Below are 25,601 nucleotides of genomic sequence, written 5' to 3'. Positions count from 1 at the left end.
CGCCTGATGCAGTGCCCTAGGCTACGATCTTTGAGCAAAGGGATCTTCATTTATGATTAAATTGTGATAAATAACATAGTTTTGGTTTATTAATATCCAAAAAGGAATATAAAATTCATAGTAATCATGATTTATTAACAGTGTCTTTGTAAAAATACAAAGAAAAACTTTGAACGCCCGTATCTAAAAACTATACTTATTGACCTTCAAATTCTATCTTCTCCCTTAGTTTTAAAGCTATAGCATTGAAATTTGGTATATAACTTAGAAGGACATCAAAGAACAATCAAATGAAGCCCTTCTTTTAAATTTTGTTCATTCTTTTCTTACATTTTTTTTCCTGATTTATAGGGTTTATTTCTTTACCATAATGAAAAAATTCATACCTAGCTTAAAAAACGACTTCTTGAAAAAAACTAATTTGATTGGAGGTCTACATCAGGTCTATCCCAGGTCTTAATATCATGTATCAAGGGAGGAGATAGAATTTGAAAAATGGTTATTTTCGGGATACATCACACTGACACCACCGGTTTGGAGATGTCCCAAATCACCTTAGTAAGTGGTATGAATGTCAAAGTCCTGTCCTTAAAAAATGGCATTAGCTGGCCGGCCCCCTTAAAGAGGGCAGAGTACATTCAGGAGCTACCAAGACTGGTTGCACAGAAGCAGGAACAGGCAGGGATGCTACCTTGAATCCAGGAGGAGGCACAGACACAATAGGCAATGGTAAGTGGAGGCAAGTGCCCATAACCATCGATCGTGGGCACAGTGGCAAACCTATGTGTGGTTACCCACATCATGGTGGACATAACCACAGCATGGGTGACAGCTGGCATTTGCCTGGGGTGTGCCACCAATCCTTGTACAGGAGGAGGGTCAGTTAGGCATAACGAACCCCACGCCTGCTCAAGATCTGATACCACTCCTGCGGAAGTGAAAGTTGAAATGGGGGAGGAATCCCCCCTTTCTCTGGAGGAGATACTTCCCCTTCAGAGCGAGAGGAGGCTCTTAAAGAAGTGTGGTCCTGGCCACCTTCCCCCATCCCCCCGCAACTCTTCTTCCTCTGACAAGATGAAAGGAGAATAATATGTGTGCAAAGTGTTGTTCCTGGACTCCTGAGCATTGGGAGAGGTTTGACGTGAGGAAGAGCTATCAGAGGAAGACTTCCAAGGCTTCATCCGTGAGTAACACTCCCCCAACAATGCCTTTGGTTGCAGACCCTTCGTTGTCGCTTCTCTCTCCCGGCAAGTTCCCATGCTTGCTGTTCCTCCTTCGGGCGAATCTTGCCTTCATCTTCTCATTATTTTTTTTTATTAAGCTGGCCTTATGCCAGCACAGGCTCTTGCTCATATAACCATATTTTACGGGTTGCTCTATGAGCAAGAGCCCGTGCTGGCATAAGGCCAGACTAATAAAAAAACAACGAGAAGACGAAGGCAATATTCCCCTTAAAGGAGAAACAGCAAGCATGGGAAACTTGCCGGGAGAGAGAAACAGTAACGAAGGGTCGGCAACCAGAGGTATCGTCGGGGGAATGTTACCCACGGATGAAGCCTTGGAAGCCTTCCTCTGATAGCGTTTCCTCATGTCACACCTCCCCAAATGTTCAAGAGTCCAGGAACAACATCCTGTACAGGCATTATCTCTGGAACACTAACACCCTAGACAATAAGTGCAAAGGGCATGAAGGTCCACTTCTACAAAAGATCAGAAGCTCTCACACTTCCTCCCGCCAACTCCTGGGTACACATGTTGGGAGAAGGCGGCTTCCTTGAGCTTTATTGATTCGTGGGTTTGCATAATTGCAACAGTAAGCAAAACACACAATCACAAGCATATATACACACAACCAAATACAAAGATTGATCCCACAGTGAAGGCAGAAGAAAGAACAGCAAACAGTCGGGCACAGAGAGTGGTTCATGTGTTCTCCATATGAAGGCCGAAAGCAAATTGGAATGTTTACGTCCGGTTGGGAGGGACTCCCGAGTACCAGACCGGTAGTTAACTGCCTAACCACCCTCTCGTGGTCTGATGACACGTAGCATGTCAAGAAATTTTTTTCCGTAAGTGCACAGATGAAGCACCGGGCGCATCATATGTAAGTTATTTTCAGGAAAAATTCACAAATAAAAAGAACACGTTAATCACAGAAATTGTAGTTGACGACATTAGGTCGACAGATGATGAATCTCAAAGAAAACGCAAACCTGACACCGTTAGCTTACTTTGTTATGATACAAAATGTCAACATAAGTAGGTTGGAAAATTTGAAAATTGCACTCCGTAAAAATTAACATTTTCTATTCACAGCTCATTAGCAAACACATCTATAGCAAAATTATTGCTTCCACGTGAAAGATCAAACATTTCTAAAACAAACTCCCCAAACCTAATAATTATTTTTTCATGATTATTTCCAAAAACTTTCTACGATTTTTCTTAAAAATTTCACGTTCATCACATCGTTTGTATTATTTCTAAGCCTCATAACGATGTTCTGATTGCTTTAGGAAATGATTCAATCATTTGTCAACATAATAACACTAACCAAAAGCGTATATCAGTTATAGTTCGGACATACTGAATTTTTTGGGCAAATTATTTTGGGGAAGGGAAATGTGTGTGTTCTTTTTGGCCCTCAGGGAAAGTCGTATACCTTACACCCTTATATTTTTGGCCTGCGCACAAGAGGGTTAAGAACCACATACAGATTCCAAGGTAAAGCAAGCACCAGAGACTTGGGAACTCCATCTTAACACTGAACACCTTGAAAGACCTATAGATGTCTCTGTCCTAAGACAAGCCTAAGGGCAGATGCCAACATGGCCCTCTAGCCTTGAAGGCTGCTACCAAAGACTTTCTTTTGCTTGAGAACAAAAAAAATCTTTACATGTCCTCTCTTGGCTGCCTCAGGAGATTCCTCTTGATATGGAGAAGTAAGGGCAGATCTACCCACCACTGAATAAAACTAGGAACCCAGCCTTCCTTGGCCACCTATGGTAACCAACACCAATAGACAGCTTACAGAGTCACTAATTCATTGAAGACTTTCTGAATCATATCAAAAGGATGAAAGGCATAACGATCCAGACCTTACCATTCAACAGCCTGGTGTCCTCTGCCAAAGCTAGAGGATCTTGCACCAGTAATGCAACAACAAATTGCTCCACTTGGCCTCTGCAAACCTTGGGATGTAGAGCCCATTATGATGCTATTACTTGATCTCAACAGGTGAGTACATTTGCTACAACTTTCATAAAGGATAATTACCTTCAGCAAGGCAATAAATCACGACTGAGGTTACATATGCTAATCTGACACACACACAAAAAAAGAGGTGGGGGGGGGGTGCAGTGCAATTAGGAAAAGTGGTGTTTGCTCCCCTAATGCACAAAATGAAATTTCCCTTCTATGGAGTAAAAGTTCATCAAAACTCATTATCCTTAAATGAGATCAAGCTGGCATTTTCACAATCTTAAGAAAGGGAAGACCTCAAAATTGTTTCTATTCTAAACCCATGGCAAAACCAAATACTACTGTACGTAATTTCAATGCAAACACCAGCATTTCACCAAACTCTTACTCTTTCACTGGTGATAGGGTGATCAAAGGAGAGGTCAAGTGCTTCACGAGGCTTTTATTAACCCTTTTTCACTTATGACTCTCATAAACAATTACATCTGTGGAAAGTGGCAGTGACTTAAGCAGTAAGAATAAAAAGAAACGCCAACAATTTTCAAGGTAGCCCATTCAATTTTGCGTCAGTTCTTTTTTTATACAATGGCATAAAGCAATTGCCCCAAAAAGACTTTTGCATAGGTTGAAGGTTCAAGATAATTTGCAATTTCCTCTAATAAAACTACCAAAAAACTGAGATAAAGTCTTCGTTTTTTTATCCACCGCACACCCAGACAAATGACTGAGTTATTGTAGTGCAAATTGTAATTATAGCAGGGAAAATATGAAAAACTGAATGACAAAGTAGCATCAAATTTTCCGTAAGAAAAGAGCCAGTTACCCACGCAATGTGTGCAAAAATTTTTTTTACCTTTTTTGTTCAAAGACAAGTATTTCCAACAGTTTTCAAGGTAGGCTGCTCAATTTTTCCATTTGCAGCTGAATGACTGCTTTATATATAATGGTATAAAAAATTTCTCCCCAAAATAACTTTACATAGGTGAAATAATGAGTTGAAATTACAAGATATGTGAAAATTTTGCACATTTCCCTTCCCCAAAATAATTTGCCCAAAAAATATACTATTTGCAATGAAGTCATACTTGTAAATCCATTGTATACGTAGATAAATTACCTAGTTATTGAAATTCAAGAAACAGTTATACGGAGCAAGGAAAATATGAAAAAAATGAATGACAAAGTAATGGACAGTAGTGGACAGAAGTAGACTGACTGACTATATTTATAGAAAACTGAAGTGTTCTCATTTTTTTAATCTGCAGAACTCCTGCTAGCACGTAAGTAAAAGCTATACTACGTATAATGGAGAGGTAAGGTTCATATGAAAAACTTTATTTCATTTTAAAAATATATATTGGAATTTTATATCTATGAATGTATGAATATGAAATTTTCTTTTCCAAATGACTGCAGTTTCACTGATCAGTAGCATAATATAGCAAAGGATTGCAATGTGCAGATTTAACAATAGTACTGATAGCATATCTGGTTTATACATTTAATAATCTATACGTATATACTATAGAAATGGATGTATGTATGTATTTGTGTGTATTGAGCAATATCAACCAAACTTGGTATATATACATATAATTCACTATCTAGAAATTAGCACTGTGGGAGTAAGAATCATTAGCACCAAAGGGAGGGGGAGAGGAAGGGCTTCCCTGAAATGGGGGTGGTTACAAATTTATCATATATACTTTCGGAGGGGGGGGGGGGGGGGACTTACTATCTGGAAAAGAACATTGTGTAGATCTGGGTAGAGCCTCTTCGGGATTTGCTTTTCTGTTGTCATATCGTAATTTATTTCTTCGTAGGTATGCTGCTTTATTGCCTCATAGTAGTATCAATGAGTATCTCTGCATCCATACTTTATCTGTCTTTGTTTTTCCTTATTTTTTTCTGTCATTTCATTTTTGTTTACTTCTCTTCCGTTTCCTCTTCTTCTTTTTCTTCTTCTTCTTCCTCTTCCTCTTCTTCTTCATCCTCAACTATTTGTACATTCAATCTTGATTTAATAACATTGTCTATCCATGATAGACATGTTGAACAAAAAATTCTTGTATCTTTTCTCAAATCTTGCATTACCTCCGCAGCCCACTGTGGATGGGTCGGAATGTTGCATGCAGCACATTTTCTGATTAGGTTTTGTGGGATTGACTATGCTATACCAAACCTTACACAGCTTGCATGCTTTTGGCATTCTTTTTCCTAATGCATCAATTAGGATATTCACAAGATTCACCTTATTCATTTTCTTTGTCGGAATATGTCCTGAGAAGAGAGAGAGAGAGAGAGAGAGAGAGAGAGAGAGAGAGAGAGAGAGAGAGAGAGAGAGAGTAGCAAGTGTTAGGGAGGAGTAAAAGGGGAAAAAAAGTGAAAGTTTAAAGTTTATTGGCTGTCATTCAGAGATGTCCTGGTCAGTGCCGGTATAAAAGCTATAGATGAAAAGAGTTTATATTAAGAGGAAATAAATGTGAACAATATAACTTAGTAACATCTGGCATGACTAGTAAGAGGGAAAAGGTTGGAGCTTACAAGGTACCCACCATATTTTTGTCATGGTTTATGATTTGTCATAGGTGGATAGGTCACTCAGGACAATCTTTATGAACCTACCACAACAAATGATAAACAATTATTTACCTTAAATGAGTCCAAGGATTCTCATAACCCAATAAAGTTTTGACAGACTAACATTACTAAGTTAATTACATGAATAAAAATTAAGTTCTGACCTGCAGTCTGATTGGATGTTCAGGGCTTTCATCAGTGATGCCACTTGCAGCATCTGCTTGAATACCTTCAGCCTGAGAATCTTCCCAATCTCCCTCGGCTGCATCTCCTGCATCTGTATTTGAAAATGTGAATGTGATAACAACAATAAAAACTAATTTCTATCATATTCATATCTGAATTAATACTGACTGTCACAAAAAAGGTTACTGTGCTTCCATACAACCATACAAACCCATCAATCTCATATTCCTACATTCAAGAGCTGAATGTTCCCTTGGTATGAGAGTCTCATGTCTAACAGATGAAATAAGTAAGGTCTTACAGCACAGGGTCAAGTACCAATCAGAAATGAGGCACTGAGATATGACTTTGGGAGGTGGACACTCACAATAAAATTGAGAAATTTGGATGAAAAAACTTTTGTTTTAAAACCTGTTTTATTTCATCAAACAAAACCCCAGCAGTCATATGAGGCATCCAATGCTAAAATCCCCACTCACCACATTTTTAAAAAGTGGAGAAAACAAGCTTTAAAATTTGAAACTTTAAAAGCTCACATCTTAAGCTGCTTTGATAGGATTTTTAACCATCTTCCTGAACCAAATTCCACATTCACTTTATACCATCATTAAGAAGAATAGTGTTCACATAATCCTATAGGATCATGGAAAGAACTTGGCAATTGGGATGTGTCAGTAAACAAGCTGATAGTTCACAGGTTTGATTATAAAGCTAAAACGCAGTGCTTGAATCAGGTAAGTCCTTTAGACTGGAAGAGAAGTATGCTTACCAACCAATTGAGACATGGCTAATAACCCAGAATTATAGGTCTCTTGGATGTACCATGATTGAAGGATGAAGATAATTACCTACTAAGAAATGGGAAGATGATGGATCATAAATCTTCCTCAAAACCATAAGGCAGTCCGACCTCTTAAATCTGGCACTCCGTGGTCCAGCAAGTCCCATGATCTGGGATGTTTTTAAATCAGCAACCATTAGCTCTTGAGTAGCTATAAGGGCGGCACCACAAGTTGTTTCAGTTTTTGGACTTTTTTGGATTTTAGAACTGAAGCTTGCTTCAAAAATACACACGCACACTTTATTTCCAATGAAAACATTCTGTGAAACTCAAAAATATATGGCAATAGAAGAACCATAATATGTTTATATGTAAGTACACTCATGTATCATCCAATCTCCTATATCATACAATCATTAAAATTTTCTCCAAAAACATGACTTCATTGTATACCTTGTGCATATTGTGAGATGTATTTTCAGTAGATTACACTAAGCTAGGATTTCTATGCCTGTCTGCCTGTCTCAGTTTTGGTAGACACCACTGATAATGTATACACAGTGAATATCTATCAATGGATAAATGTGTTAATACCAATTTGTTAAAGAGAGACTTTCTCTGAAAGCTAGAGAGAGAGAGAGAGAGAGAGAGAATTTCAGTATATCCTTTGACCACAAGATGGCAGCAATTATTACTCACTAAGATGCACAATCCCCTACCCTTGCTGTCAGGTTTCTTGACATTTGTGACAGCTACACCCTCACCAGTCTCTCCAAGTCTCTATGCTAAAAGATTGGGGTTTCCTTCATTCCTACATGATCTTTTAATTTATACACAAATCTTATCAATTCAATATATTGTTTACATTAACACAACTTGAAAATTAGTAAATTACGTATTTTTTTTATCATACAAAAACCATACATCCCAGTGAGAGAGAAGAGAGGAGAGAGAGAAGAGAGAGAGAGAAGAGAGAGAGAGAGAGAGAGAGAGAGAGAGAGAGAAAAAAAAATCATTTTTATTATTTAATATAATTCAATCTTAGTAAACTTAATAGTACAGTATTAATCAATATCATTTGAAAATTAGTAAATCATTTTTGTATCATAAACATATATTTACCGTAAATACTCGTGTAACACGCGATCTCGCATATCATGTGACCCCCAAATTTTCACACTTAAAAATTATCTTATCACATATCTCACATACCATGCGAGTTAAATTTGAGACCAAATAACAATAGGCTAACCTCTTTATCTATTCCTTTTTTAGTTAGGCTAACCTCCTTTCTCCGTCTCTTTATCTATCCCATCTTCTAGTTAAGCTTAAAAAAGTAAGAGAATGCCAAAAGTATCATTAGTAATGATATGCTTGTTTTGAAAACGCATACTGCAGCCAGAAACAGCTGATTTGTTATGAACAACCAAATCCGATAGCAACAGCCTTTTTGCTTGCATTTCAACCATTGTATGGTAATAAAAAATTACAGTAGTTATGTTACAATTGACATTACGAAGAATAGGACTGATATATTTTTACATTATTATATACTTACTCGCTATGGAGAAAAGATCGGCAAGGGCACATTCTGCTAAATTTAATCTTTAAGTTTTAGCTGAAGTTGAGGAGAGAACGTTGATCCGCTAACATTGGCAACGTGGATGAATTTCTCGCAAACTTTGGTATAGTACCATCAAACTCGACCATAAATAAAATTTGAGAGAAACATGTTCTTTCATACCCAAGTGTACTTGGGTATGAAAGAACGCATTTTACTATTTTCACTCCAATTAAAGATAAATATGTAAAGCTCGTAGTATTCTGATGAGATCAAGTAAAAATATCCAACGGAATCTGTTGATTTTTGTTTACGCAATAAACATGCCCTTAGCCTCATCTACTAATGAAAAAAATTACTAAATTTTGTTCAAAACGATACTTTTTAAGTGATATTTCGACTTGAAAACACTTTGTATAATGTAAAATAACCTTGTCCCATATCTATAGAGTATCTTTAGATTCATTTGCACTAACTAGAGGCAAGAAAGTCGCTCTGATTTGAGTTCAATACAGCAAAACAAACTTACCTTGCAATCACCCTCAGCTGATTTCCAAACCAAAACAGTGATTGCTATGTTTGTATTTTATAATACAAACAAATATAGTAGTATGGAAATACGCATATTATTATTGGAGGCAGTGAGGTAAAGCATAACTTTTTAAAAGATCCATGGAAAAGATGCATATCCATTATGTTTGTATTTTATTATATGATACTAATATGTGATTATTACATACTCAAATTTTATATCTCATGTATGATGCAACCCCCTTAAAATTAGCTCCAAAATTAGGTCTTCAAGAGTCGCATGATACGCGAGTATACAGGCAGTCCCCGGGTTACGACGGGTTCAGCTTACGACGTTCCCAGGTTAAGGCGCTTTTCAATTATATTCATCAGAAATTATTTCCAGGGTTACGACACCTACAATGCTGATCTGGCAGAAGAAATATTACACCATAAAGGCAAAATAATCAATATTTGAAGTTTTTTTTATGAAAAATGCAATAAGAATGCAGTTTACATAGTTTTGAATGCACCCTAAGCATTAAAAGTAAGGTTTTCTTAAGATTTTTGACGACGTTCCGGCTTACGACGATTTTCGAGTTACAACGCGTCTCAAGAACGGAACCCCCATTGTAACCTGGGGACTGTCTTATATGGTAGCCATAAAAAAATATCACACTACACTATAATTAGTTAATACAGTGGTACCTCGACATACGAAAGGCTCAACTTACGAAAAATTTGAATTACAAAAGCAAATAGTACAAAGATTTTTTTGGCTCTACATACGAAATTAGTTCAGGATACGAAAGGTTGTTGCTGTAGAGTCCCGAGATTCGCCCGGACCACCGAAAAACAATTTTAGAACTTGTGCGCCGCCAACTGAGTAGCCTTGCCACCATCCTCCCGCTCTCCCATTGGTTCCTCATGCTAGTCACTGCCACAAGATCCAGCTCTCCTATTGGTCAGCATCTCTCCCATGATCCCATCATGCATCTACGTAGCGGCGTGCTTTTTCAGCCACTTGGCAGCAGCATCGTTATCGTAAGCATGCGGAATTCGTTCGTTCTATATGATTTCGTTTATTAACGTAAATTCGTTAGTGATTTCGTTGTAGTACTACTTTATCGTGTTGTGTGAGAGCTTTACTACATACGTATACTACATAACTTAATTACGTACAGTATATATGTAGTGATGGGTCCCAAGAAAGTTGAAGTTCATGGAAAGAAGAGGATGTTTTCTTAGGAGACAAAGATGGAGATAATTAAAAAGTATGAAGCTGGCATGCGATTGAGTGTGATTGCCAAGGAATATGGCCGAAATCCGTCGACAATAGACACCATCCTTAAGCAGAAGGAAGCCATCAAAGCAGCTACACCTTCCAAGGGTGTGACTATTTTGTCTAGCAAGAGGAGCCATGTGCACGATGAGATGGAAAGTCTGCTTCTTGTCTGGATAAAAGACAGAAATCGCTGGCGATACGATAACCAAGATGGCAATCTGCCACAAGGCCAGCGCTATTTTCGGCGATTTGATTGCCCAGGCCGAAGACGACGGAGGAGAAGGGACATCGACGCCAACCCCAGACTTTAAGGCTTCTAATGGGTGGTTCGAAAAATTCCATAAACGGACTGGCATCCATTCGGTGGTGCGGCATGGGGAGGCGGCCAGCTTGGACACGAAAGCGGCCGAAGCCTTTATTAAGACGTTCGATGAGATGACGATCAACGAAGGCTACAGTTCTCAGCAAGTCTTCAACTATGATGAGACTGGACTTTTTTGGAAAAAAATGCCTTGTCAGACGTACATCACGGAGGAAGAGAAGAAGCTACCCGGGCATAAGCCTATGAAAGACAGGCTTACCCTCGCACTTTGTTCGAACGCTTTCAAGGCCCACAAAGTGCTAGAGGAGAAGCTTCCAGTGATGTGGAGGGCTAATGCGAAAGCCTGGGTAACGAGACTTTTGTTCACCGAGTGGGTAAATCTGTGTTTCGGCCCAACAGTGAAGAAATTCTTGGAAGAGAAGCGCCTCCCTTTGAAAAGTCTGCTGTTGTTGGACAATGCCCCTGCTCACCATCCTGGCCTTGAGGAAGATATCCTAGTGGAGTATTCTTTTATCAAGGTTCTTTATCTTCCGCCTAACCCCGCCCCTCTCCTCCAGCCCATGGACCAGCAAGTGATATCAAACATCTTTTCAAGAGATGTTTCGACATCACCGATACCACAAACCTCACCTTGTGTGAATTTTGGAAGGAGCATTTCGATGTTATGATATGCATCTGACTCATCGATCAAGCTTGGCAAGAGGTTTCCAGGCGAACCTTGAATTCTTCGTGGAGGAAACTCTGGCCTGATGCCGTATCCGACCGAGACTTCGAGGGATTTGACGTGGGTGAAGCTGGTGCTGCAGATTTAGGAACAGTTGATGATTCTGAAACTGTTTCGCAACCAGATCTTGACGAGATCGTTTCACTCGGCAAGTCCATGGGGCTGGTTGTCGACGAGGACGACATCAATGACCTTCTCGAGGAGCACCATGAGGAGCTTACGACGGATGACCTGAAGGAGTTGGAGGCCATGCAACATAACGTCATTCAAGAAGAGTTCTCTAGCAGCTGCGAGGAGGAGGAGGATGACCCTATGACATGCATCTTTCAGATCTATAGAAACTGTAGAAGTCCCTTTTGGAATGATTGAACATACTTTGGGCAATGGTAGTTATCCAAAGCTTTTGGCAAACAATGTGCTTGTTCAATGTTGATAGCTGGAGGATCACACTGCAATCTTCCAGAGAAAGGTCTAGTGTTGTTTTACCATTAAACGCTGAGCCGCTAATTACAAGTGTCTCTCGTATGCTGGTGGCATTCGGGAGTTAACACCGAAGCGGAAAAAAAGTTGTTTTAAAAAAATCACAGCATGCTGAGTTTTCAAGATTAAGAGTTCATTTTTGGCTCCTTTTATTGTCATTGCCTTTAGTTTAGTATGCAACCATCAGAAATGAAAAAAATATCATTATCATATATAAATATTGGAATATATGACAGCGTGAAAAACAAATTTCATATTACATATATGTACTAATTGTATACAAATCGTGCTGTGAGCAAAACGGTTAAAGCTAATGAGTTAATTTTTTGTTTTCGTATTGTACACTAAATTGCAATGATTTTGGTATATAACAAACTGTAAAACAATCAAAGCAACACAGAGAAAATATTATCACAAAATGATGCATGAATTCGTAACATGCGGCTGTAAAAGTTTTTTTTTCAAAAATTTACCATTAATTGAAATATTGTGCTAGAGACTTCCCGTTTGTTGCAAAATGAAGGTAATTGATTGAATATTACTAGAATGTAAGTGTTTTAGCTTACAATTGCAGTTTTCAACCATTTCGGTCGAGTTAAATTTGACCGAAGGTTAAATTTTTTCTATTTATCGTGATTTATACGAAAATATTTCAAAACTGATATGAGCTACAACCATGAGTTATATTTTGTTGCATTCTACATAAAATTGCACACATTTTCATATATAAAACTTTATGTAACGGCTAATATAAAACAGTGCAAACATTATGACAAACTGACAAGAGAATTTCTGAGATTTTCGGCAGTTACCGCACGCAGATGTAAGGAAAAAGCGTTTTTCAAAAATTCACCATAAATTGAAATATTGTGCTGGAGTTTTCCAGTTTGTTGCAAAATGTTCCAATTTATTGCAAAATGAAGGTAAATGATTGAATATTACTAGAATGTAAGAGTTTTAACTTACAATTGCATTTTTCTACCATTTCGGTTGAGTCAAAATTGAACGAAGGTTGAAATTTTGGCACTCATCGTGATTTATATGAAAATATTTCAAAACTGATAAAAGCTACAACCATGAGTTATTTTTAGTTGTATTCTACATGAAATTGCACACATTTTCATATATAATGCTTTATGTAACAGCTAATATAAAATGGTGCAAACATTATGACAAACTGACGAAAGAATTTCTGAGATTTTCGTCAGTTACCGCGCGCGGACATAAGGAAAAAGGGTTTTTCAAAAATTCACCATAAATCAAAATATTGAGCTAGAGTTTTCCAATTTGTTGCAAAATGAAGGTAACTGATTGAATATTACTAGAATGTAAGAGTTTTATCTTACAATTGCGTTTTTCAACCATTTCGGTAGAGTCAAAGTTGACTGAAGGTTGAAATTTTGGTACTTATCGTGATTTATTTGAAAATATTTCAAAACTGATAAAAGCTACCACCATGGGTTGTTTTTTGTTGTATTCTACATGAAATTGTGCACATTTTCATATATAAAACCTCATGTAACGGCTAATATAAAATGGTGCAAAAATTACAACAAACTGACGAAAGAATTTATAAGATTTTCGTCAGAGTTACTGCACGCGGACGTAAGGAAAAAGTTTTTCTTTCAAAAATTCACCATAAATCGAAATATTGTGGTAGTGTTTTCCAATTTGTTGCAAAATGAAGGTAAGTGATTGAATATTACTAGAATGTAAGAGTTTTAGCTTACAATTGCATTTTTCGACCATTTTGGTTGAGTCAAATTTCACCGAAGGTTGAAATTTTGGCACTTATCGTGATTTATATGAAAATATTTCAAAACTGATAAAAGTTATAGCCATGAGTTATTTTTGTTGTATTTTACATGAAATTGCGCACATTTTCGTATATAAAATTCTATGTAACAGCTAATATAAAATGGTGCAAAAATTACAACAAAGTGACGAAAGAATTTCTGAGATGTGTCGCTGATGCTTTTTAGTGCGAGAAGAAAGAAATTCATGCATGCGCACCTGGGTAACGCTTGTAAACAAAACAACAGCTTGATCCATGAACTCCAGGCATCCCTCAAGGTGCATGATTTAAAATTTTTTGCAAACTAGGCCTATAACTATTTTTCTGCGAATATTTAAAAAAACATTTCATCATCAACATATCGTACGTCAATTAAGCACCTGACAGACAATTTTAGTCGGCGTATAATACGTCCAGTTGGCGTTTAAGAGTTAATGAACCCCTTTAGAGAAGAGAGAGAGAGAGAGAGAGAGAGAGACGAGAGATGATAGAGAAGAGAGAGACAGAGAGAGAGAGAGAGAGAGAGAGAGAGAGAGAGAGGGCCATTTTCACCCCAGCCTGTTGAAAATAACGCTGTGTCCCCAAGCAGAAAACTTCAATTCCCTTTGGTGTCTTTGAAAACAACCCCAAACCCAACAATCCCTTTTGGTATCCAACCCCCATCTTCCTCTACCTTTTCCTTTGATAGGCATTCTGAGAGCTGTTTTTCTTTTGCATTTAAAAGATGGTTTTTGGACTGTGAAAAGGCTGCCCTTGGTGATGTGGTTGTTGTTGTCCCTTTGAAGGGAGTTGTCCCTTCTGACCACCTAATTGATTATGAAGATAACGTTTGTAAGTGACTGAAGGCTTATATGATTTTTTTTTATCAAAGAGAGCCTTTTTTTGGATTGGGTAAAATGAAATTTTGTGCTTTTTGTTTCCTGAATTCTCCTTTTCCCAGAAGAGCATACACTACAATTATGCTGGTGTGTTTGCTCGTCAGGTTGAGTTACAACAGAATCCTCAAATGTGTCCTTACAAAATGGGTTAGACTGTAATAAAGCAAACACTGGGAAGTGACTTATTGGAGCCCCCCAATGTTTCCATTTGCATTTTATGCACCAGTCTAAAAAGTCATAGTGCTTCCCATAGGTTTCTCATAAACTTTTAGCCACAACAGCAAAAACTGTCCTAGATTCTCTGGAAGCCTTTTGGTGGCCACTTCTACCAAGGTGGAAGGGGTTAAGACACTATCGAGGTGGGTACTAGCATGGAATTCTGACGAAGCAATCTCACCTCAGATTCTTCTCATAGAGGTCCCAAATAGCTGAGTAGCTACACAAAAGGGGAGCTTTTTCCTTCAAAAGGGAGTTGAAGCATTGCCCACTCCTTGGTGGAATTTTTCAAAGCTTAGGGTACTGTGGCAAATAGTTTTAGTTGTCATTGGCTCCCCATTCTCTATTTATTACATCATTCTGAGTCGGCCTTCGCGTGGTTAATTATTTTAAAAAGGAAGGGACAGAAGGGGATACTTGTTGAGCAAGTTGGGTTTTATTCATAATGGAAGTATAGACCCATTTTCTGTTCACCTGGTAAAGAGTGTCATCTATATAGTTTTTAATCCTAAATTCCCAGGTTACAGAACTGCTTCTTTTTGAGGTTTCTCCATGTCTGATGAAGGTGGTATCAGGTGCCATTCTGTATCAAGGAATGCTGCCCCACCTCTAAACTCCACATGTACAACTTCGACCATGGTTTTTCTCTTATTAATTACATACATACCATCACCATCAGGAGAGAGAAAGCATCTTGCCAAGGATTATCAGTATCATCGGGGGAGGATATTGTGGCGGGATTACACTAGCTAGAAAACAAAAAACTTAAAACACAAACACACATACTCACCTCAGACTTAGGGTGAGGAGCTGCGCCACTGTCAGCTGGATATATACAGGCTAGGCTAGGCTAGGCTAGCCGTCGTAACACAACCCACAACCAACCGAACAAGGACAACAACCACACTACAACTCAATAACCATACAACAAAAGACCACTGCGCAAACAATCACTATCAGCACCAAAAACCATAACACGACAATTCAACACACTGCCTACAATATCAAGGAACCACAACAACAACACTCAACAACTCATCTAAAACACAACAAATTCACAAGCACAACAAAATGACGTTTTTATGATAAAACAAAGTTTTAGTTTTAAGTATACTTACCTGGCAGGTATATATATAGCTTAATCCTCTGTCGCACTGGCAGAATTTTCAAAACTCGCGGCAACCGCTAGTTCACCGGTAGTTCAGGTGATCGCCACCCCGTCCCCGTGGCACTGGCGCTCGGAACCATTCCCATTTTCGTCAGATTTTCTCTGAACCCTGTCTCCTGAGGGGAGGAGGGTGGGAATTTAATTATATATACCTGCCAGGTAAGTATACATAAAACTTTGTTTTATCATAAAAACGTCATTTTTATGTATGACACTTACCTCGCAGGTATATATATAGCTGATTGACACATTTGGAGGTGGGTCAAAGACAGCAACATCGTCATAGTTTAAAAATTAAATAATTTTTAAAGTACTCTTAGGTTCCTTACCTGCTAAGGTAGCTGACTTCGTAGGTCCTGCCTCTTAGCCTGCTAAACCTTAGTAGCTCTCAACTAGGACGTGACCTGCTTGTTGAAGAAGCTATTAACAAGGGTCTGACAACTGGACATGACCAATTTGTTGACAGGAAACCCTAGCCCTCTCTTACCACGGGCATTCATGCTAGGAAATGTTAGACCACCTGAACCACACACACATATCACCACTAACTAAAAATACTTCATAGACTGAGTAGGTAATAAACCTTCTCAGACAACCATAAAAACACTATAACGTAATTAAAAATACCCTAGCACGTTAGTAGGTTATGGGGTGGAAACTCCTTTGCCCAATACTGTACCTGAGGATACGTACGGGCCCAACGTTTGACAATTGTCAAAAGTTGTCTTGATGTCTCTGAGGTAATGTGAGGCAAAGACTGAATTGGTCCTCCAAAACGTCGACTCAATAATATCCTTGAGGGCTAAATTTTTCTTGAATGCCAAGGACGTAGCTACCGCTCTCACTTCATGTGCTTTAACCTTAAGCAACCCGAAGCTTTCTTCTTGGCAAAGCAAATGTGCTTCCTTAATGAGTTCCCTTAGGAAAAAAGCGATAGCATTTTTGGTCATGGGTCTGCTAGGGTCTTTCACAGAACACCACAGGGATCCTGAGGTCCCACTAATACTTCTTGTCCTTTCCACATAATAACGTAAAGCTCTTACTGGACAAAGAACTCTTTCTTGTTCTTGACCCACAAGATCGGCCAGACCCATAATCTCAAAGGACCTTGGCCAAGGATGAGAAGGATTCTCGTTCTTGGCCAAGAACTCTTCCTGGAATGTACACACTGCCTTGTTGTGCTTCCAGCCTACTTGCTTGTTAATCGCTTGAAGCTCACTAATGCTTTTAGCTGTAGCCAAGGCAACCAAAAAGATAGTCTTCTTCGATATATCCCTCAAAGAAGCGCTGTCCATAGGCTCAAACCTATCAGTTCCTAAGAACTTGAGTACAATATCAAGATTCCAAGACGGAGCTCTGCATTGACGTTCCTTCTTTGTATTAAAAGAGCTGAGGAGGTCCCTAAGATCTGCGTCATTGGAAAGATCTAAGCCTCTGTGCCTAAACACCGAGGACAACATACTTTTGTACCCTTTAATCGTTTGATTTGCTAATCCTGCTTCCTTCTTCAGATACAGAAGGAAATCTGCAATTTGGGTCGCAGACGTACTGGATGAAGAAACCTTCCGATTCTTGCACCACTTACGGAAGGTCTCCCACTTCGACTGGTACACTTTGATAGTTGAGGCTCTTCGTGCCCTAGCCACTGCCTTGGCTGCTTCTCTCGAAAAGCCCCTCGCTCTGACAAGTCTTTCGATAGTCTGAACGCAGTCAGACCCAGAGCGAGGGTGTTCTTGTGGAACCTGTCAAAGTGGGGTTGTTTGAGAAGATCTACTCTTGCGGGAAGCCTTCTCGGAGAATCCACTGTCCATTCCAGTACCTCTGTGAACCAGGTTTGGGCCGGCCAGTAGGGGGCTATGAGGGTAAGTCTTGTTCCTTGACTCTCCCTGAATTTCTTCATGACCCTCCCTAAAACCTTGAACGGGGGAAAGGCGTACGCATCCAGACCCGTCCAGTCTAGTAGGAAGGCATCTACAGCGACTGCATGAGGGTCTGGGACTGGAGAGCAGTAGTTCGGTAATCTCGTCGCTGCGGTAGCAAATAGGTCCACCACTGGACTGCCCCAAAGATTCCACAGACTCTGGCATACTTCTTGATGTAGGATCCACTCCGTCGAAAGAACTTGTCCTTCCCTGCTCAACAGGTCCGCTCTCACATTCTTCTCCCCTTGAATGAACCTGGTGAGCAGGGTGACGTTCTCGCTCTCTGCCCACAGAAGGATCTCCTTCGCCAAATTGCACAGAGTTAAAGAATGAGTCCCTCCTTGTTTGCGGACGTACGCCAGAGCTGTGGTATTGTCTGCGTTGATCTGCACAACCTTGTCGCGGATCAACGCTCTGAACGCTTTCAAAGCCAAGAAAATCACCATCAGTTCCTTCCTGTTTCTATGCCAAGAGGCACCCTCCTTGCTCCAATGGCCTGAAACTTCTTGAGGGCCCAGCGTCGCTCCCCAGCCTGCGTCCGAAGCGTCGGAGAATAATACTAGGTCTGGGTTCTTCTGCTGGAGTGATGTACCCTCTGCTAACTTTCCCGGAGTTAGCCACCACTTCAATTCCTCCTTTATCTTGAAAGGAATTTGAAACAGGAAGGAATCTGGTTGTGATCTTCTTGGCCAGACTTCGTTCAGGAAGAACTGTAAGGGCCTCATGTGAAGTCTTCCTAGAGAAATGAACCGCTCCAGCGAAGAGAGCGTCCCCAGTAAGCTCATCCACTCTCTCGCCGAGCATTGGTCTTTCTCTAGGAAGTCTTGCACCTTCCGAAGGCACATGGCTTGCCTTTCGGGGGATGGAAAAGCCCGAAAAGTCACTGAGGATATCAGAATCCCCAAATAGACTAGCTCCTGTGTGGGGATCAGTTGTGACTTTTTCAGGTTCACCATCAGACCCAACTGTTTTGTCAAATCCAACGTAAGTTCCGTGTCCTCCAGACATTGTTGTCTTGACTGAGCTCTTATGAGCCAGTCGTCTAGGTAGAGAGAGAATCTGACTCCTAGCAGGTGTAGCCACCTCGCCACGTTCAACATCATCCTTGTAAACACCTGAGGGGCCATGCAAAGCCTGAAGCAAAGGGCCCTGAACTGATATACCCTGTCCTGGATCACGAACCTTAAATATTTCCTGGACCTCGGATGAATCGGAATATGAAAATAAGCGTCTTGAAGGTCCAGGGTCACCATCCAGTCCCCTGGACGTACCGCTGCCAGCACCGAATCGTTCGTTTCCATCGTAAACTTGGTCTTTTCTACGAACAAGTTTAGATGGCTTACATCCAGTACTGGCCTCCATCCTCCCGAAGACTTCGGTACCAGGAAAAGTTGGTTGCAAAATCCTGGAGAAGCATGATCCAAAACAGGTTCTATGGCTCCTTTCTCGAGCATGCTGACAACTTGTTCCCATAGAGCCTCTTTCTTCTCTAAATCGATGTAATGAGCCCCTAGGGCTCTCGGGGATGTAGCGAGAGTTGGTTTCTTCAGGAAGGGGATCTTGTAACCTTCCCGGGCTACGCTTACGGACCAAGCATCCGCTCCCTTGTTTTGCCAGACTTCCCAAAACTCTTGGAGTCTGGCCCCAACTAACGTCTGGAGGACTTGAACCTCATTGCTTGGTTGTGGTTTTCGAACCTCTCTTGGTAGGCACTCTTTTACCTCTAAAGGAGGGGCGAGAAAAGGTCTTACCCCGAAAGGGCTGTTGGGTTGGTCTTGACTCCTTTGGTGTCTTCTTCATCACCTTGGTAGGCAAGTACTTCCTCACTGAAGAAGTCAGAAGGTCCTGGGTTGCCTTCTGAGTAAGAGAAAGAGCGATGTTTTTAATAATTTCCGACGGGAAAAGCTGTCCTGAGAGTGGGGAGAACACCAACTCCGACTTCTGCGCGTTCAACACCCCTTTAGCAGCGAACGAGCACAGTAGCGACCTCTTTTTCAGTACCCCTGCCGTAAAGAGGGAAGCAAGCTCATTTGCCCCATCTCTCAGGGCTTTGTCCATACAGGACATAATACTTCTGGGCAATTCTAAATCCAAAGATTCTTCCATTTCCAAGGTGAGAGCCAAAGCCCCCAAAGACCAATCGAGAAAATTGAAGACTTCAAAAGTTCGAAAGATGCCCTTCAACAAATGATCAAATTCTGATGAAGTCCACCACACCTTGGCTGAGTGTAAAGCATGCCTACGAGAGCTATCCACAATATTAGAAAAGTCCCCCTGGGAGGAGGCAGGAACTCCCAGGCCAAGACTTTCCCCTGTAGCATACCACACTCCAGACTTCGAAGCCAACTTGGCTGGAGGGAAAGCAAAAGAAGTCTTCCCTGCTTCCCTCTTTTCCTTTAACCAATCATTAATGCGTTGAAGCGCTTTCTTAGCTGTGATGGAAAGCGTCATCTTCAAGAAAGAAGACTTCTTGGGAGTTTTGGTCCTCGAAAACTGAGAAAGGGGAGATAAAGGAGCTGAAGGCTGAAAGTCCCCTTCAAACAGAGATAGGAGGCAATCAGTCAGCCTCTTATAATCCGAGGATGGAGCTTCAGCATTCCTCTCATCTTCCGAAATCAAATCGGCTACGTCCTCTTCCGCTGACGAAACATCCTGGAAGCCGATGTCTTGATGTAAACTAGCCGCGGAATCCGGCTCTAAAACTTGTCTGGGGAGCGAATGTGTGATCGCGTCCTGACAAAAACCGTCCCGGTCTTGTCGGGATGAGGACGGGTCAATGTCCTGCCGCATGCGTCCTGCGTCCACTGCAAGAGCCGCGTCCACCGAGCGTCCATCGATCTTCCTCTTGCGTCCTGCGTCCTGCGCTGTCGGGGGATTGTCCTTCCTAGAAGGCACACTGCGTCCTGGATGACGAGAGAAGGCCGCCTGAGAAAGAGGAGGCAAAGACTTGTCCTGCGTCCTCTTGGAGGACTTAACTGGTAGAGATGCGTCCTTACGTCTAGAGGACGGTTGATCGGTTCTTTCCCATGACTTCACAAGGTCGGCTAACTTCGCCTGCATATCTCTCAAAACGTCCTTAGTGTCCGCTTCCTGACGAGTCGCATGAGAAGGAGGAGAACGAGGACGCACAAGGCTGGTACGAAGAGGGAGCGATCCTGACGTCTACGAGACGGAGAAGAAACATGGGAGCGAACCCAATGAGCAGAAGGAGGTTCTCTACCATGAGAAAAACCGACCACCGAACGGCTTGCGACTTCTCTAGGACAAAAAGTTCTCTTCCTTTTGACTGGGATTGCGTCCTCATCATCACTCGAGAAAATCTCAGGGCTACTCCACCCCTCTTAAGCGTAGACCCGTTCATCCTGGGACAAGGTTGGCCTGTAAGATCTCTTGAGAGGACGCGATTCTTCCAAAAAGCGTCTATTCCTTCCTGAAGCCGAGCTATCGGAAGAATACAAGCACTTCCCAGTAACGCCTTTTCTCTGGCGTACTGCTGCAGCCTGGGACGTAACAACAGGACTGCCTGAAGGGACGACTGATCGTGAGACAACCCCTCTCGCCTCCCTTCGACTGTCGACATGCCTTCTCCCTTGGGTCTGGGAGCTTGACAGAGGTCTAGGTCTAGGAGCACGAGAGAGACGATCAGGCGCCCCCTCCACAACACTATCACCAACATTAAACACTTCCACTTTGTCCGTTAAACACTTGATCTGATCACCCATCGAAGCAAGGACAACGAACACTTTCACAATTTGAGGGTCAGTCGTGTCCTCAGATACAGCAACGGGCGCAGGAGAAACCTGGGGAGAAGGTGCTACTAAATCTACATGGGAAGGAGCTGGAGAAGAAACAGAAATAGATTCATTCAAAGGTTTACCCGAAGATCCTGATCTCTCACTTCGAGACACTGATCTTCTCACCCGATCTTTCTCCAATCTTTCCACATATTTAACAAGTGCCTTCCACTCTTTCTCATTCAAACTCTCACATTCATTGCACCTGTTCTCCCACGTACACACAAAATCTCGACACTTCTTACACACAGTATGGGGATCTACCGAGGCTTTCGGCAGTCTCACCTTACATCCTTCTTTCACACAAACTCTAAACATACTACCTGAATCAGACATATTCCAATTGCGATTGCCAAGGTAACTTTCCAAATACGATACCAAAATCCAAAACAGCGAAAAGTCAGCCAACGAGCACGAAATTCTAGCAGAGAACCCTCAACGATGTTGACGGTTCGGCTGGCAGAGAAAATCTGACGAAAATGGGAATGGTTCCGAGCGCCAGTGCCACGGGAACGGGGTGGCGATCACCTGAACTACCGGTGAACTAGCGGTTGCCGCGAGTTTTGAAAATTCTGCCAGTGCGACAGAGGATTAAGCTATATATATATACCTGCCAGGTAAGTGTCATACATAAAATTGAACAACACAGGCACAACAACATTCAAACATACAATATCAACAATAATTCAAACAACAACTTCAAAAAACACAAAATAAGTGACCATCAATAATACTGCTACCAAACACTGACTAGCACCGGCTCTGCTCCCAGACTCGCTCACTTCTCTTGACGCTTGTTACTGATATAAACAACAGAGCACCACAATAGACACACGCTTATGACCGCCATTAAACCACTCCCATTTATTCCTCCACCAATCTCTCTCTCTCTCTCTCTCTCTCTCTCTCTCTCTCTCTCTCTCTCTCTCTCTCTCTCTCTCTCTCTCTCACGCAACCCTCAGAGACGTTGTCAAATATAAATTACCATTATCCCTCCTCCATAATATTGGAGCCCGTTATGTTTTGATCTGAAGTTTTGTAGTCCAAACTGGCCATTTTGTTGGTTCCAGTTGGAATTATAACCTTAGACCCTGTTTGGGCAGAATATGTTTCTGCTCTTCCATTTTGATTGCAAGATACCATATTTTTACACTGGAGTGTACACCACCAACTTGATCTCTTTAATTTCCTGTTCAGATTCATGTCATATGTCCATTATATATTGCCGCTCTGTAGCAAGGGCATCTTTGATGTTACTCGCAATTTCCTTACGGAATTGATCAAATGCCATAAACTCCTTCTCCCTTTTGGGGGGAGCTTGTGTAATCTGACTGAGCATCCACGGCTGAACTGTAACTATCTGTTACCCAGGAGGCATAGGTTCTGGGTATGTTACTATACCCCTCCGAAAATGTAGTAATTTCAATTGGGGTAAGGTGGACCCCTTGATCCCTTTAGGGGAAAGATCCTGTTCATCTTCTGAAAGCTGCATGGGAGACTGAATTCCTCATAGAAGGTTTCTTCCATGGTTAAACCCTCCATGGTTAGCTGACAGTTGTGTCCCTGATCCTTCTGGTTTCAGCAAGGCCACTTCAGTAGCAATATCAATTTCATATTCTTCTGTACGAAAATCACCTCCAAGTGAAGATTTCTGTATTTCCTCTGTAGGGTTAACCTGGGAGGTATAGGCAGTCCCAGGTTATCGGCGATCCGGCTTTATGAAGCATATCTAGCGCTGAAATGAGCCGATATCCGGTTACCGATATTAGAGTATTGGTGCTGATACATAATTAACAGAGGCACTATTAAATGGTTCTTGGTGCCAAACTCCAGTTATCAATGACAATAAGTAGTTATCGGTGATTTTCACTATCATCAAGCTGTCATAATATCTCTGCCGATAACTGGGGACTGCCTATAATGGGGACTGATGTTAGTGGGTTTTGGTCCACACACACATCTGAGAAAGGGTTAAATATCAGCTGCCAGAGTTCTGCCGGATTGATAGAATCTCCCCCTTCGTCCCCCTTCCTGGACCCTAAGACCCATCAAGACAGCTGATAACGAGCTGTTTCATCCTTAAAGCTTGCTGCCAGGAGCATATACTACAAATTTTGCACATATCTGGCGACCAAACAAATTTGTCTTGCTTTTTACAAGGACTATGTTAATGGTAGGCAGTATGGGCCGTACCCATTAGCAAAAGCGAACCAAGCAATTTGCTAGAGAACACTTGAGCTGAGGTTCATGCCTAATGGTAGCCCCGTAGTGAAAAAACCAAGTTGTTATTAGAAACTAATAAGAATAAAATGTTTTTAATAAGGGACACTTTTATAAATCCCTGTATCATTAGCATATTCCATCTTACATATCAGCTTGATTACAAGTGTGTAGTTTGAATAAATTTGATAAAACATCTATGTTAACTTAAATTCTTTAAGATTTAGGTTAGTTTTGAAACCTGTATATGGCTCTATGTATTACCTAAAGTGTTAGCCCTTTTGCAATGGCTATGTGAAATTTTAATTCTAAATTGTCATGCCATTCAGACTAATCCTATACGAACTAATTTGCTTAACTAACCCAAACTACTGTTTTATATGCCTTAGGTTATTGCTTCTAGTATAAGCTACATTAGGCAAAGCATAGAAGATTTCTTAGAGGGTTCTCACATAACATATTCTAAACTGACTGGCTCATAGCACCAACACGCTACAGGTTGCAAGGATTAGCAAAGCCAATCACAGAGCAGGACTTATTGCTGCTAGTTGCTGATTGGCTTGTAGCTCCAATGCATTTTGAGGAAGTTTCACCCCCCTTTTTTATGATCGATTTTATCTCAGTGTTTGCTGAAACTGTATATGTATTCTTATAAGCTAGTTTTTGAATTAATCTTTATTTTCCTTTGTGTACATACTGTCAATAGTGTATTAAATGTGTATTTTTAACGTGTATATGCATTCTCTCTCTCTCTTCTCTCTTCTTCTCCTCTCTCTCTCCTCTCTCTCTCTCTCTCTCTCTCTCTCTCTCTCTCTCTCTCTCTCTCTCTCTTTTAGGATAAAAATGTAAGATGTCTTTGAAGTGATATTGAAGTGTTTTATAAGATAATAATTTAAGGTATATTTTTCTTTGAACTATTATATATTGGCTGGAAGGCGCCAATATATACAGTATTGGATTTTTGGTATTAATGTATCTAAATTAATATTAAATTGTGGAACATTTTTTTTACTTAAAACTTCTAAATAGAATGACAAATTCTTCAAATTTTGCACTTTTCACAAATAGCAAATAGATTGTGAGAAAGTACACACCATAAGCTCACTAAACAAAGGCTGGTTTTTGGCTTTTGTACATAAACACCTGCTCTACAGTTTAAACTAAAAATTTTCAACTAGAGCTTTAAAATAAGCAGCGCACTTTCAAGTTTGGATGTTTCCATGATCCTCAAAAAAAAATTGAGAATCAAAGTGATCTTAATAAGGAGCACTCACTTGACGAACACACTTTCCGTTGACTTAGAGAGGTAATGACTCCTGGTCTTGTACCAGCCTAGTTGTAAACAAGATGGCTGATGCACATGCACAATATATAGTCACTTCCTCTTGTAGGTTTTGACAGAGAAAATGCCCTATTACCTTTGAGTCCATTATACATAATCCATCATGTCAGAATGTTTATCATTATAGCACAATACCCAGCTACAAGACCAGGCTAAAAGATATGTCTTTGATATTAGTCTAGTCATCATGGAGCTCTGACACACCATGGAGGGGTAACTCCTTGAGTACAAAACAAGTGATTACAATATAAAAAAATTTATAGCTGCACCTGTGGCTTTTTACAACTATAAACCCAGCTTTGATAGTTTATGAAAAAAACAATCTCCTAAATAGGTTTCATTTAGCAACTAATGGCTGTGACAATGTCGGTAATGCAATCAACTGAAGATTTTAGGAATGTGAACATAACCAAAATGCAAATAAATATCTGTCAGCGTAACAACTAACCAGGCCAATACGTATTCTCTCTCTCTCTCTCTCTCTCTCTCTCTCTCTCTCTCTCTCTCTCTCTCTCTCTCTCTCTCTCTCTCTCTCACATGCACACACAGCAGAAAAGTTTGAAGTGTTGGAAAACACTGAAAGGTACTATGAGATCAGAATTCTGCAGTACACTTATAAAGGGGCTTTTGCTCCAA

General features: G+C 40.6%; 1 protein-coding gene across 1 annotated transcript in view; it reads right to left on the bottom strand.

The window, feature by feature from the left end:
- Nucleotides 1–25,601, bottom strand: part of LOC135217560 (uncharacterized) — a 313,898-nt gene that overhangs the window by 23,561 nt on the left and 264,736 nt on the right. Inside the window, exon 10 of the mRNA XM_064253525.1 lies at nucleotides 5,946–6,058. Within this exon, the coding sequence (XP_064109595.1) occupies nucleotides 5,946–6,058 (113 nt within the window). The remainder of the gene's footprint in view (nucleotides 1–5,945; nucleotides 6,059–25,601) is intronic.

This window comes from Macrobrachium nipponense, chromosome 7, assembly GCF_015104395.2.
Source record: "Macrobrachium nipponense isolate FS-2020 chromosome 7, ASM1510439v2, whole genome shotgun sequence".
In the NCBI taxonomy this organism is placed as follows: domain Eukaryota; kingdom Metazoa; phylum Arthropoda; class Malacostraca; order Decapoda; family Palaemonidae; genus Macrobrachium; species Macrobrachium nipponense.
The sequence above is the reverse complement of the archived record's forward strand: the minus strand, read 5'-3'. Positions and strand labels throughout refer to the sequence as shown.